Raw genomic sequence first — 15268 nt, 5'->3', positions numbered from 1 at the left:
TTGGGGATTGGCACTATACAAACGGCCATGCACATTCCCTAAGGTTGGATGGACAGGCCCCTCCCTGGGAAGGGGAGCTGCTAAGGTCAGGCCAGCTGGGCCAAAAGCAGCTTCAGAGGCCTGGAGAACAAGCCTGGCTGGTTTGGGGTTCCCTCCAGGCTTCCAGGCTGTAGGGGGTTATCCGAAGGGCAGTGCCCTTGGCTCACTGAAGCCTGGGCTCTAATCTAGGCTCTGAACAGGAAGTATGGGGTGATCTGGGGCACCCTTATATTCTTATCTGTAAAGTGATGCCAATACAATAACCACTGTCTGAATTAGCCTGACAAGGGAACGAGAGAGAGAGAGAGAGAGAGAGAGAGAGAGAGAGAGAGAGAGAGGAGGGAGACATCTCTATTCACACATTAGGGCAGGGCCCTGAGGGCTGAGCACAGCTCTCGCCTTTTGTTGTTGCTGTTGTTATTCTATCTTTTACTGATTTATTGTTTTTGGTTTGAGACAGAGTCTCACTACGCAGCCCTGGCTAGACTAGGACTCACTATGTAGATGAGGCTAGCCTGAAACTTGTGGTAATTCTCCTGCCTCTGCCTCCTAAGTGCTGACTGAACTTTTTCTTTCACTCTCTTTTTTTAATTTTTGAAACAGGGTCACAAGTAGTCTAGGCTGGCCTCTAACCCTCTATACAGCCTAAAAATTACCTTGAACTTCTAACCCTTTCACCTCTACCTCCCAGGTGCTGGGATGAAAGTGTGTATCATCATCTCAGGGCTGTGCATGGGGCTCAAACCCAGGGCCTTGTGCATGCCAGGCAAGTTCCCAGCAACCGAGCACAACCCCAACCCTAGAATATCATTTACCGATAAAAATGAAGTATGAATACATGCAAGGACACTGATGAAAATATTAGGCTAAATGAAAGAAATCGGATTAAAACCTATATATTGTATGGTTCTGTTTATATGAACTATCTAGAGCAGGAGAGTCCCCAGGGGCAGGGAAGAACTTAGTGGCTTCCGGGGGCTGAGAGGAGGAGAGGGGAGTGACTGTGACAGTGTGGAGTTTCTTTCAGGTAGATGGGAGAGTGTTCTGGAAGCAGAGGGGAAGGACTGTACAACTCTGAGGACATCTGGTGGAATACGTATTTAAAATCATCAGTATTTAAAATCATCAGTTTTATGGATTAAGATGGGAGTAAAGATGCCCCACAAGGCCCAGGCATCCGAGCTGGACCCACGGGGTGGAGGAAGAGAACCAACTCTCATGAGTTTTTCTTTGACAGCCACATACACAAAAACAAATACATGTAATAATTTGAGAGAGAGAGAGAGAGAGAGAGAGAGAGAGAGAGAGAGAGAGAGAGAGAGAGAGATGTCAGGGGAGGCAGACACATGGAGGCAGGAGGACCTAGTGTCTGGTTTCGTCTACTTGGTAAGTTCCAGGTCAGAGAGAGAGACCTCATCAAAAAAAAAAAAGAAGAAGATAGCTGGTCCCTGAGGACTGACACTTGAGGTTGTTCGCTGGCCTCCACATACACGTACACCCACATATATACATGTACACACACACACACACACACACACACACACACACACACACACACACACACACACCCAGAGCATGTAAACAAACACACACAACCACACGAGACTACCAGAGAGACCTGACTGAAAATCAGACCCTTAAATGATCAAATTATGTCCCTTAAAATTTTTTTTTAACCCCCACATGAAAATCTTATGTGTTAGAGAATTGAGAAGACAAATGGAAACAGAAAATAAAAATTGGCCACAAGTCTCCCAAATCATGCACCATAGACAATAAGCTTTTACTAATGGATGTTAAACGGATCTTACCATTCCAATAGGCAAAATTGGTCCCACCTATAAACATGTACCTACAGAGAAATAAGAGAACACACGTACTTGACTATGAGCTGTAGCTACAGGGCTCCCTCTCCCAGTGCTGGGTGGATACTCACAAGTTCACACTGGCCCCACGGGCAAGCAGGTCATAGAGAGAGGCAGCCACTATTTCAGTCTTCACTGTGTAATGGGGTTCACCCCAGTGGTCTAGCCAGCCAGTATAGAACTCAGAATTGATCTGAAAAGGGAAAAGGGGGCATCACTTAAGAGACACTTATGACCTTCAGAGAATGCTGAGGTGTCCCTGGTCATGCCCCGTTCACTTCTCCAAGGAACAGGTGGCAAGGGAGATGGATAAACATGCCTAACCTGGAGCTTCGGGGGTGGGGGGTGGGGGGGGGGGATGGGGGTGGGGTTTGAGGACCTCTAGTTGTGTCTATACTGCAACAGTGTCTATACTGGGTCTCTAAGTGCCAACAACTGTGACATCTCATCTTACTCAACACAAGCTGGGTACGGTTGATGCAACCCACTGCCAATCAGAAATATTTGGGAATGTAGCTCAGCTGGTAGGATGCTCGTCTAGCATGAATGAAGCCCTGGGTTCCATCCCTTGTACTGCATAAACTGGGTGTGGTGGTGCCCACCTGTAATCCCAGTACTCAGGTGGTAGAGGCAGGAGGAAATCTTTAGCTAAATGGTGAGTTAGAGACCAGCCTGGGCGGCATGAGACCTTATTTATTTGTTTATTTGGTTTTTTGAGACAGGGTTTCTCTGTGTAGCTTTGTAGACCAGGCCGGCCTCCAACTCACTGAGACCCGCCAGCTTCTGCCTCCCAAGTGCTGGGATTAAAGGCGTCTGGCTTTAGACCTTATATCCACACAGCACCTATACTACAGGTTTAAGCAGCCTAGAGAGGATTTAAGCCTACGACAGGATGTACAATATAAGCCTACAAGAACTAACCCATTTTACAGAAGGGACTTGAGCAGCTACTGATTCCAGTATCTGAGGTTCAGAATCTCACATCCAATATCCAGTCCCCATGGTTTTTTTTCTGGACAACTGATTCTTTTGTTGTTGTTGCTTTTGGAGACAGGGTTTCTCTGGATAGCCTCAACTTTCCTGGAACTTACTCTGTGGACCAGGTTGGCCTTGAACTCAATAGAGATCTACCTTCCTCTTCCTCCGGATTGCTAGGATTGCTGGGATTAAAGGTGTGTGACACCACCACCTGGCTTAAAAATCAACTGGGCCACCTGTGGGTGCTGGGAATTGAACCCAGGTCCACTGGAAAAGCAGTCAGTGCTTTTAACCACTGAGCCATCTCTCCAGGCTGGGGACAACTGATTCTTTTGTAAACTGATGTTTACCTACATCATTTTTTGTCAGCTACTTCCACATTCTAAACCTCCTCCTCCCAAAGCCAAAACATTTAGTCCGACAAGATATTTTCGTAAATAATTAATACACTCAGGCATGGTGGTGTATAAATAGAACCCAAGCAATTGGGGAGCTGAGGCAGGGAGATTATGAATTCAAAGTTAGTCTGGGCTACATAACTAATCAATCTGAAACCAACTGGAGGCCACCTAGCAAGACTGCATTGGAAATGAAAACGCAAGAACCCAAGGGCTGGGGATATATCTCAGTGGTGGAGAAATTGCTTGGCATGTGTAAGCCCTGCAATCAACCCCCGTGTGACAGGGCAAGACAGTGTAGCAGTTCCTCCATCTTGTATTCTTGCTGAGGCCGTTTCAGTTTAACTAGAATTTGATCTCCTCGATGGAGAATCCAGTGGAAAATCACCCAATTCTATTCTTGGCCCTGAGGCCAAGATGCCCCAGCTAACTTATGTTGGCTTCTGGTAAACTGCCTGTTTGTGCAGAGGTCCCTCTTCAGCGAACTGCTTATCCTGCCTTCTGTTAAACTGCTTGCTTGACCAAATCCCCCCTGCACCTAACAGCTTATCTTAGTTTCAGTTAAACTGCCTGCCTGTGCAGAACCCCCTGCAGCTAATAGTTAATTTTAGCTTCTGTTGAACTGCTTGCTTGCACAAATCTCCTTCCTGCTGCTGCTGAGCGAGGTGGGAGGTATGGTTCTTGCCTTTAAAAGCCCCTTGGGGGCTGGAGAGGTGGCTTAGAGGTTAAGAACACTGAGTGCTCTTCCAGAGGTCCTGAGTTCAATTCCCAGCAACCACATGGTGGCTCACAACCATCCATTATGAGATCTGGTGCCCTCTTCTGATGTGCAGATATACACGGAAGCAGAACATATATATAATAAATAAATAAAATATTAAAAAAAAAAAAGCCCCTTGGTCCAAATGGTCAGGACCACACTAAGGTCCCCGGTACTTGAGTGTAGTTCCAGCCAACTAGAATAAAGACTTTCAACTGGATATAAGCTGTGTCTGAGTGGTCATCTCTGGTGGGCTCCCTATAACACTTTATTTAAAAACAAAAAGCAGCTCCAAATCCATCCTTTACATACAATTCACTCTCTTTTTGTTTGAATATTGATCTTGAGAACCACTAGCTAACAAGAGGGCCGTCTGTCTGCAACTTACCATGAGTTCAACATAGAAATGAAAAAGGGAACCTGGAGAGGTTCCAGGAAATAGCTCTGCCTGTCTGAGCAGGCTCCGCCGAGCTCCAAAGAGCTGTTTTTGCAAGCAAAGCTCATTGTGCTCCGTGTACAAACAACACTGTACAAACAACAACACTGCAGCTTCAGCGGCCAGGAGGGAGGAGAGGGGAGTAGGGGCTGATGGAAGTCCAGTCGTCCTGCCCCCTCCACCTCCTCCTCCCAGAACTGCTCAGCCAAACCACACCCATGGTGCTTTCTCAGACCATCAGGTCCACCCAGGCCCTGCAGAATGGATCCTGCATTTCAACCAGATCCCTCAAGCGGGGTGGAGAAGGCCAGAGAGTTAAGAGTTAAGTTGGAGACTGCTTGGAGGTTAAGAGCACTGGTGGTTCCTCCAGAGAACTGGAGTTCGGTTCCCAGGACCCCATGTCAGGCAGCTCCAGGGGATCCTACATGCCCCTTTGGCCTCTGAGAGTACCCACATGTACATAGACATAAAAATAATAAAAGTAAACCTTAAAAAAAATACACATGTGAACCAGACTGGCCCAGCTGCTCCTAGGCTCTTCGAGTCAGAGCAACTGGCATGTTCCTGGGGATGTAGCTCGGTTAGTGGACTGTCATCCTTTGCATACAGGAAGCCCTGGCTTTCATTCACCCCGTCAATCTGGGCATGACAGTGCACAATTGTTCCCAGCGTCTGAGAGGAGGATGCAGGAGGCTCAGGGGTTTATTTGTAGTCAGCCTCGGTTACACACTGAGTTCTGAGCCCTGGGCTATACCAGACATAGTCACTGCCCCAGCTGTCACTCATGAGTCCAGAAGGGCTATCCCTACCCCCCACCCCCAGTCCCACCAGCTGCTCATCCCAGAGCCAAAAATAAAAAATAACACCAAAGAAGCACACGAGCCTGTGCAGCCTGCCACCTCCTCTGGGAACAGCTGTGATGGATTGGTATTAGCCAGCCGTCTCTACACCACACCCCCAGTCCTTACCAAAGGTCCTTTGGGTTCGAATTTCCTCTGGATTAGGAAAGCCTGTGTGATATTCTTGACTGGAAATTACAATGGGAGAAGAAAAGTCAGTGATCAGCATAAGAAAGAAGCTAAGCAGCCTGCTGCGTCACTGGTATGGAATTCACAAGTTGGACTCTAATCCCAACGAAGTGGAGGGCGAGCAAGAGGGGTCGGAGAAAGGCGCTTGCCACCAAGGCTGATGACCCGAGTTCAATCCCCAGGACCCGCACAATACAAAGAGAGAAAGAAATGACTCCCCAGTTGTCCCATGACCTCAACACGTGCCCCACGAGCATGCCTTGAGCACGATCCCCTAATATAAATAAATGCATGGAAAAATTTGTCTTATGGGTGTGGAGTTTTCAGGAAGTGACTTAGCCAGCCCCTCCCCTTCCCCTATGAATGAATGGCATTTAATGTCTCATAACTGAGGGGACCCCCTCACCCCTTTCTGCCACCTAAGGACTCAACAAGAAACTGATATGTGAAGCAGGAGGAGGGTCCTCTCTCAGCACTGCCCCCGAGGGACCCCTGATCTTGGACTTGCAGCACCCAGAACTGTGAAGAGTATAGTAGTTTTTTTGTTTATTTCTTTTAATTTTTCCTGAGACTGGGTCTCACTGTGAAGTTCAGCCTGGCATAGAACTCACCATGCAACCCAGGCTCAGCCTTCAGAGAGAGAGAATGGGCGTCTACCGCTATATCCAGTTCATTAATTTGCTGTAATAATCCAAACTGGGCTGGGGTGTGCACACAAACTGGGGGAGTGATGCAAGCCTGTGTAATCCCAGCACCAGGGAAGGGGCAGCAAGCACACCATAACCCTCACCTACAAAGAGAATCGAGGCCAGCTGTGACTACAGACCTGTCAACAATGACAACAGCTGGAACTGAGTGAGACAGTCCCCTGCCTCCTCCCATACCCTTCCCTTTCCTGTTTGTAATTGCTAGACATGAATATCATAGACATTTTCCTAATCCACAGGAGGTTCAAGTCCAAAAGACCCACGGAGTATCTATAAACTGGCTCAAAGAGGGCCCGGGGCCACCCACATGACTCTCTGTGACAGGCCAGACTGTGGACTGAAACTTCCACAACTGTGCCGCGAAACAAACCATCCCTCTTTATAAGTTGGTGACCTCAGGTATTCCGTCACAGTCCTGCAAAGCTGACTAGCTCACTTGATAAAGGAAATGCTGAGACGTCTCATTCTACCTTCTCAGTCACAGCTGTGCTGATAGTGATTATGAGCAAAGCAATTTTCATAAACATTTTCTAGTTGCCACAAACACTGACCTGCTCCAAAATCCACTGTGGCATAGAGGCCCTGCAGGGTGCCACACCGAAGGAAGTTTTCATTCGCCCCATCGGTGGTGAAGAGAAGGACGTCATTGCCCAGATGGTAACGGAAGCGGTGTGCCAGGAAACGCAGGTAGTCATAATCACAGGCAAAGTAGGAGCCGTACTCATTCTCAACCTGGGTATTTAGAAAGCAGAATGAGAAGGAGCAGATGCCCACACAGTCCTAGCAATCCTTGGAAACTCTAGTTCACACATCCAAAACACATCCCATATCCGGGAAGAGAGGCAGGGGCAGATCCAGCCTAAACTGGTTTGGATTGCATGTGCAATAATAAAGCAAGCTGTGTCCTCTGAGTAAACTTTTTAGGAAGAATCCCCTATTTGCAATCTTATACCTATGCCTAATTGGATGTACACATGGTTAAAACCAGGTGCATTGTGGGAAAAGACGTCTACAGTAGAGGAAAGCTTGTCTATCCCAAGTCTGTCAATCAAAACAGGTGGGAAGGTGGCTTGGAAGGTAAAGGAGCTAGCTTGCACAAGCCAAGGTCCATACCAGTGGTGGCTGGCCCACATCTACAATCTCAGCACTCCTATGGCAGGATGGAGGTAGGGGTAAGGGGTGGGGTGGGGGTGGGCGACTCACCCAGAGGCTCCTAACCAGTTAGCCTGGAGTATGCATTGACCCCAATCCTGGACCTTGTCCTCTGACTTCCACATACACTCACAAAAGGAACAAACTGGCAAAAAAGCCCAGAGATCCACCCACACTCACAGTACACCCCTTAGTAACTAGCCCCCCCCACCCCAAGGAGGAGGCTGTGCTGGCTAGAGTCATCTGAGGAGGGACCTCAACTGAGAGGCAGCTTGTAAGGCATTTTCTTTTCTTTTTTTTCGGGGGGGGGGTGTGGTTTCAAGACAGGGTTTCTCTGTGGCTTTGGAGGCTGTCCTGGAACTAGCTCTTGTAGACCAGGCTGGTCTCAAACTCACAGAGATCCACCTGCCTCTGCCTCCCGAGTGCTGGGATTAAAGGCGTGCGCCACCAACGCCCAGCAGCATTTTCTTAGAGACTGATGAGATGAGGCCCAGCCCATTGTGAGTAGGGCCACCACTGGGCTGGTGGTCCTGGGTTCTATAAGAAAGCAGGCTGAGCAAGCCATGGGGAGCAGCACTCCTCTATGGCCTCTGCATCAGCTCCTGCCTCCAGGTCTCTGCCTGCTTGAGTTCCTGCCCTGACTTCCTTTGCTGATGAACTGTGATGTGAAAGCAAAAGCTGAATAAACCCTTTCTCCCTAAGTTCTTGTGTCCATCACAGCAACAGTGACCCTGACTGAGACAGAGGCCCCAGACACTAATGAGTTTTACTCTAACTCAGTGGCTCTCAACCTTCCTAATGCTGCCTTCACTACCTCTTGACCCAGAGGGAGAGAGAGATGAGCACCTATCACAGCCACCCCCCGGCCTAACTTGATTTATTTATTTTATGTGCATTGGTGTTTTGTTTGCATGTATGTCTGTGTGACAGTGTTGGGTCCCCTGGAACTGGAGTTACAGGCGGTTGTGAGCGTCCATGTGGGTGCTGGGAATTGATCCCCGAGGTCCTCTGGAGGAGCAGCCAATGAGCGCTCTTAACCACTGAGCCATCTCTCCACCCCAGTGAGATCCTATCTTAAAAAAGTAAATGGGTGGGGAGAAGGTGGGAGGGGGAGCAGGAGGATGAGAGGGAGAGGGAACTGGTATTGGTGTGTAAAATAAGATTGTTTTTTCATAGATTAATGAGTTTTATTATTGAGACCTTTCTTCTTTCCTAACATATGCACGGTGAAGCTATTACTTTTCCTCTAAGCATATCTTTAGCTACACTGCGTAAGTTTTAATGTGTATTTATTTTTATTCATTAAAAATACTTTTCTGATATCCCTTGCAACTTCCTTTTTGATCCACAGTTAATTAAATACATCTTGTTTGTTATAAATACTCCATGCTTTCACATTCATTTTCCAACTGAATTCCCTTGCTAATGAATGTCTACTTCAGCTTCACTGTGCGCAGAGAGGCCTTCCCTGCCACTGTTTCGTATCTTTGTTGTTGTTGTTGTTGTTGTCAGAATGGTTTCCTTCCAGATGATGATTGAGAAGCTAATTTAAAAAAAAAAAAATGGTGCCAGATACCACAAGACCACAAGAGTAACAGAACTGTGCTGTTTTCTGGGATTTTGTTTTTTACTTTTTTACTTTTTTTTTTTTTTTAAATGGAGTGTGCTGGATGTCTCCACAATTTTGTTCAAATGACTGCAGAACCTGGAAAAGCTGCTGCTGCTATTGATACATAACATACTGCCATTATTGCTCTTTTTATATATATATACATATATAATTTGAATTTTTGGAAACTTTAGATGTGCTGTCAACTTTGGAAAAAAGTATCCCAGTTTACCGTGTTGAGTTGGCATTGTACAAAAATTAACAGCCATATTAGTCTAGAAATGTTGAACTTAATTTTTTTCCATTTGTACAGGGGTAATGCACTGTATTACGTATGTAAGGTCTTTAAAAAAAAGAAGGGATTTTGAGAGCCCATCCCATGTGAAGGGATGCTCTCTTGGCCTGGACACATGGGGAAGGGCCCAGGCCTGGCCCAGGATGATGTGGTAGACTTTGGGGAGCCCCTTTTGAGGGCCTTACCCTGCCTGGGGAGTGGAGGGGGAATGGCTAGGGGCAGGTGGGATGTTGGGGGGGAGGGGAGGGAGAGGGAGAAGGGATTGACATGGGAAACAAGCTTGTTCCTAATTTGAACTAATAAAAGAATTAAAAAAAAAAAGATTGTTTTTAAAAAAGGAAAAAAAAGTCAATGGGAAGCCTGGCAGTGGTGGCGCACACCTTTAATCCCAGCACTTGAGAGGCAGAGGCAGGTGGATCTCAGTGAGTTTGAGACCAGCTTGGTCTACAGTGTGAGTTCCAGGACAGCCAGGGCTACACAGAGAACCACTGTCTTGAAAAAACAAAACAAAAAGTAAATGGGATGTGCCTTGGATGTAGCTCAGTTGGTAGAGTACTTTTGTAGGTACAAGAGCCCTGGTGTGGATTCCTAGCCGTGCATAAACCAGGCACAGGTGTGCACCTGTAATCACAGCATTGGAGGCAGATAGGAGGGTTAGGAGTTCAAGACTCAGTTACAGTCTCAGTTAACATAAAGGCTGGTGGGACCTAGCATGGTGGACCACACTCATAATCCTAGTGCCAAGGAGGATGAGGCAGGAGGATCACTGGGTCTGAGGCTAGTCTGGGCTACATAGGGTAACTATGCCTTAACAAAACAAAACAAAACAAAACAGCCAGAAAGTCAAGCAGGGAACCACCCACTGACGTGCAAAGAACTATAGATGTGAAAAAGGCCTTTGACAAGTGAATGGAGTGAAAATACCACACAGGAAATATACACTGCAAAAAGGAAGAGAACAGGGGAGACAAAATGTCTCCCAGAAAACACCTGAAGTGTGGCGAGCTTTGCTTCTGGCTCCTGAGGTCTGAGTGACAGACACATGGTTTTTTGCTTTCTTACAGTTTTCTCTGCTTGTGAACTTAGTGAAGGGGGTGGCTGGGTGGGTGGGGGGTGGGGATGAACAGGTGGAGACAGAATTGGAGAGGAGGGGGATGAGGAAGGGAACCAGGAGAAGGCAGAGTGGCCTGGTAGGAGCAACGGCCAAGATGGATAGAAGAAATGCCCCCAAAGTGGGCACTCTGATCCCTTCTGCAGAGGTAAAACAGAGGGGCTGTTTACTTCTTGGTTTAAAAAGTTAATTTATATTTAGTGTATGTGTGTGTGTGTGTGTGTGTGTGTGTGTGTGTGTGTGTGCGCACGCGCGCGCGCGCTATGTTGGGGCAGCAAGAGTGCCACGGGATGCCTGTGGAACAGAGGCCAACTTTGTGCAGTCAATTCTCTTCCACATTTACATGGCTCTGGGGTGGAATTCGGCCGCCAGACCTGTGCCCTGTGCAGTGTCGCCTTCACCGCTACACTGCCTCATTCCACCCACCCTCCCTTTTTTGTGCAGCAAGGCCCTGCAACCACATAGCCCTGGAGCTCCCTATGTGACCAGGCTGGCTTGCACACCTTGCAGCAATCCTTCTGTTCGTGTTGCTTAAAACAATAGCTGCATTTATAATGACTGCCTGATAAAAGCCTTTGGCTGGCTTTTGAGACAGGGTCTTACGTAGCTCAGGCTGGCCAAGAACTTAATAGGTAGCTGAGGCTGGCCTCAAACTCCCGACCCTCCCATCTTTGCCTCCCAAGTGCTGGGGTTTTAAGTGTGTCACCAGGTCCTGTATTTGATGATAGTTCTGATGAAGTGTCTCTAACCCAAAGATGCTGGAAAGTTGTGAGCAGAAATCGAAAGTGACTCAAGATGCAAAGCAGCTGAGAAGTGGTTCTCACCCAAGGAAGAAGAGCCAGGTGGCTGGGAGATGGCTCTGTGGGTAACAGCGCTTACTGCCTAAGCATGAGGACCCAAGTTCAAATCCTCAGGACCCATGTGAAAAGCCAAGCATGTCCACATGCACATGCAACCTTAGTGCACTGACAGTAGGGTGTCTGGAAATTTCTGACTGTGAGGACTTGGATAAAGAGTAGTGGGGCAGGACACCCGATATCCTCCTTTGGCCTCCACAGATAAGCCTGTACACACGTACACACAGACACAACAGACACACACATGCATATATACACAGACACACACACACACACACACACACACACACACACACACACACACACACACACACACAAGATCCAGATGCACAGAACAAAGACATGCCCACGTTTCAGACTCACTGGATTCACACAGGAAGCTGTGGCCTCTTGGTGCTGACAAGGGGCACTTAGGGTTCATGATCTATGTTTCTCAAGAGCAGCCACCTCGCCTCTCACAGTGGACACCTGATGCGCTCAGCACTCTCCCCCATCTCTCATGCCACCTCCACCTGACGGCCACACTCCCTCTCCATCAGGACTCATCCATACAGCAGCCCTCAAATGGGAATACAAACCACACTCCTCAGGGAGGGTCACACTTCATCCCTTGGCATCCCAGGACCCAGGCAGTTCCATACAACTCTGGTCATTTCAATAAAAACACGCTTGGCCAGTGCTCACTGAACCAGGCTTCATGTTTCACCTGTGTAATCTTACAAGCACTTGTTGAAAGTCAAGGGTCCATGTGCCCCAATGCACCCATAGGCATCTTTGCAGGGCCTAGAGCAGGTGGAAAGAGACTGCCACAGGAAGTGGGAGAGAAAACATCAGAGTCCCTATTTATCACCTGCTCTTGCCATTTTGGAAACACCCTGAAGCCTTTTAGAGCTACAATCAAAGGCTATGGCACAAGGAAGATCCACTATGGGGTCAGCAGACGAAACATGCAATTGCAATTCTGCCATCTGCCAGCTGTCTGAGATTTTTAGATAGGCAGGCAAACAGACACACAGAGACACACAGAGAGAGGCAGAGACAGAGAGAGAAGAGAAGAGAGTGAAGAGAAGACAGACTAGAGCGAGAAACAGACAGGTTAACACTTGCCCCAAATTCAATTTTAGTGAAAGTGTTACTTTTAGCACTGCATCCTGGTGTCACTACAATCATTTCCATACTGTTGATGGACAGTTGCTCCCCGCTTTCCCCTTCTCCCATGTCCAAGCTCAGCCCCAGGTACCTGCACAGTTATAATCGGCCCTCCATTCTGGTAGAGCAGAGGCTTCATCTTGGGCAGAAGGACTGTCAGCCATTTATCCACAGCTGCAAGGTAGTCTACAAGACAAGATGGTGCGGCCACTGTCACACACCTTTGTTAACCAGCTTATTCTACTCTGTGTGTGTGTGTGTGTGAGAGTGTATGTGTGTGTGTGTGTGTGTATGTGTGTGTGTGTGTGTGTGTGAGAGAGAGAGAGTGTATGTGTGTGTTTGTGTGTGTGTGTGTGTGTGTGTGTGTGTGTGTGTGGTGTGTGTGTGTGTGTGTGTGTGTGTGTGTGCGTGCTCGGTGCTCGTGTGTATGCATGAGTGCAAGTCTCAGAGTGGGCTTCAGGGATCAAGCCAGCTAAGCCATCTTGACTGACTTTTAAAGCCAAGAGATGCCTGTGCAACCTGCAGCCTTCAGCCATTGCCTTCTAACATGAGGCAGCTACAGTTTGCTGGACATGGTCCTGCACACTGGCAGTCCTGTTATTTAAGTTCCCCTGGAAACTTACCCTGCTTGGGGCTCAGAGCACAGGCTACCAGGCAATGTGTGATAGGCACAGAGGGGTGCTGAATGCCACATCCTCTCGATCCCAGTAGGGTGAGGATGTGTCTCAGTTGGTAGAGTGCCTGCCCAGCCTGCACCAGGCCTCGGCTTTGATCCCAGCATTGCCTATGCTTCTCATGGAAGCTCACACCTGTAATCCCAACATCATGGAGGCAGAAGGTTCAGAACTTCAGGATCATCCACAACTATACTGAGAGTGTAAGGCTGAATTCCTAGCACCCACATGTCACCTAACTGTCCAGTTCCAGGGCATCCAACACCCTCTTCTGAATTCTGTGGGTACCAACGTGCACATGGCATATGCATACATGCATCCATATACATTAAAAAAAGCATGGTGGTATGTGCTCCCAGCACTCAGGAGGCAGAGGCAGGAGGATCTGTGAGTTCAAGGCCAGCCTGGTCTACAGAGCAAGTTCCAGAACATCCAGGGCTACACAGAGAAACCCTGTTTCAAAAACAAAACAAAACTAACTAAATAAATAAAGGTTTTTCTTGTTTTGGAGACAAGGTCTCTTATAGCCCAGGCTAGACTCAAACCAATATGTAGCTGTGGATGACCTTGAAGTCCTGATTCTCCTGCCTCCATTTTCCAAGCTTTGAGATTGCAGGTGTCTATGCCTCCATACCCAGGCAAAATTAACACCTAACAAACCATGTATTTACAACCTCAAAAGAGACTGACAAAACCACATGCTTCATAGAGTTGTCCTGGGGACTCATGAGGCAACCCATGTGAAAACAACAACAATATATCAAGAGTATAAACTGAAGCTCATATAGTATGAGGACAACGCAGAGAGTCTCTCTCTCTCACACACACAGATGCAACTGAATGACTATTTAGGGTTTTACAGCTAAAACCATCTCCCGTGGTTTAAAAGATAAGATAGAAAGCTGTCATTTACAAATCACTCCAAGAATGCAATGAAACAGAAGACACGCATGGCTACCAGGAAGCCTAGTGACATCACTCCAGAACCAACCCTGCCATTTTGACTAGCTGACTGTGTAATATACCAAGTGTGTAGGAAGGAGAGAACAAGTATTGAGCCCAGCTGGTTAACCAGGTTTCGAATTCAAAGAGTGACCCACTTACCAGTGAGATCCGCTCAAGCCTACAAAAGAGGCAGAGTCTCCTGCAAGCTCACTGTCTGGTGAAGGGTGATTTACTCTCCACTAACTGGTGTTTATACAGAATGAGCCCTATCTTTAAATGCCTGGCTCTCTTGATATAAACCGTCCAATCTCCCATAGTAACTCACCTGGGTCAGAAGATCGAAGAACAATAGATTCTTTCTCTAGCAGCCAAGCAGGTAACCCTCCCTACAAGACAGAAAAGTAACAACAGCAGCCATTAGACTGCCTACGTCATGAAAAGAGCTGAGAGAGTCCTGTCAGCAGAGAGGGAAAAGACAGAGGGGGAAATGGCCTGGGCTTCTGGGAAACTGGAATATAGGAAAATTAAGATCACTTTATTGATATTGTTCTGAGAATCAACACCCCCCCTTTAGTTCTGAGACAGTCTTACTATGTAGCTAAGCCTAAAGTTGGAACCCCATATGGCACAGGCTGCCCTCAGAGTTTTCATCTTCTGCCTCCAGCTCCCAAGTGCTTGGATTACAGGCATGATCACCACACCCAGCAAACTTGGCCCTTCTCTTCCTCTTTAAAAATGTATCTATTTACTTTTTATGTGTATGGATGTTTGCCCTGCATGCATTTCTGTGCACCATGTGTGTGCAGTGCCCTCAGAGGCCAGAAGAGGGCGTTGGATCCCCTGGAACTGGAATCATGGATGGTTGTGCACCACTGTGTGAGTGCTGAAAATCGAACCCAGGTCCTCTGGAGGAGCAGCTAGCGCTCTTAACGGCTGAGCCATCTCTCCAGCCTCTTTTTCTTTCTCCCCCACTCCCTTTCTTTCCTGTTTTCCTTCTTCTTCAGTTTTCTTGCTGTTTGGTTTTGCAGCACTGCAGACTGATGGCGTGGCTCCCAAATGCCAGGCAAGTGCCCTACCACTGAGCTACGACGTAACATACGTCAAAGCTCTTGTTATGCACACAGCTTCTCTTAATTTCTTAACTAGTCTACAAGGCAGACAAAGCAGACCCACTCCATGCCTCTGACAGAGGAAAGCAGCTTATGTGACTGGCAAAGAAACAGCCCCATGCTCCAGCTCAAGCCTGCTCCTCTCTGCCTGGCACC

The 15268-nt window shown here is 47.6% G+C and overlaps 1 protein-coding gene across 1 annotated transcript in view; it reads right to left on the bottom strand.

The window, feature by feature from the left end:
- The window catches only part of Glb1 (galactosidase beta 1), a 73806-nt gene that overhangs the window by 39172 nt on the left and 19366 nt on the right, over positions 1-15268 (bottom strand). Inside the window, exons 4-9 of the mRNA XM_027415296.1 lie at positions 14329-14389; positions 12476-12570; positions 6763-6943; positions 5445-5503; positions 1976-2097; positions 1851-1891 (exon numbers count right to left, since the gene is read on the bottom strand). Coding sequence (XP_027271097.1) covers positions 1851-1891; positions 1976-2097; positions 5445-5503; positions 6763-6943; positions 12476-12570; positions 14329-14389 — 559 coding nt within the window. The remainder of the gene's footprint in view (positions 1-1850; positions 1892-1975; positions 2098-5444; positions 5504-6762; positions 6944-12475; positions 12571-14328; positions 14390-15268) is intronic.

This window comes from Cricetulus griseus, chromosome 4, assembly GCF_003668045.3.
Source record: "Cricetulus griseus strain 17A/GY chromosome 4, alternate assembly CriGri-PICRH-1.0, whole genome shotgun sequence".
NCBI lineage: Eukaryota > Metazoa > Chordata > Mammalia > Rodentia > Cricetidae > Cricetulus > Cricetulus griseus.
Note: the sequence above shows the minus strand (reverse complement) of the source record. Positions and strands in the feature narration are given on the sequence as shown.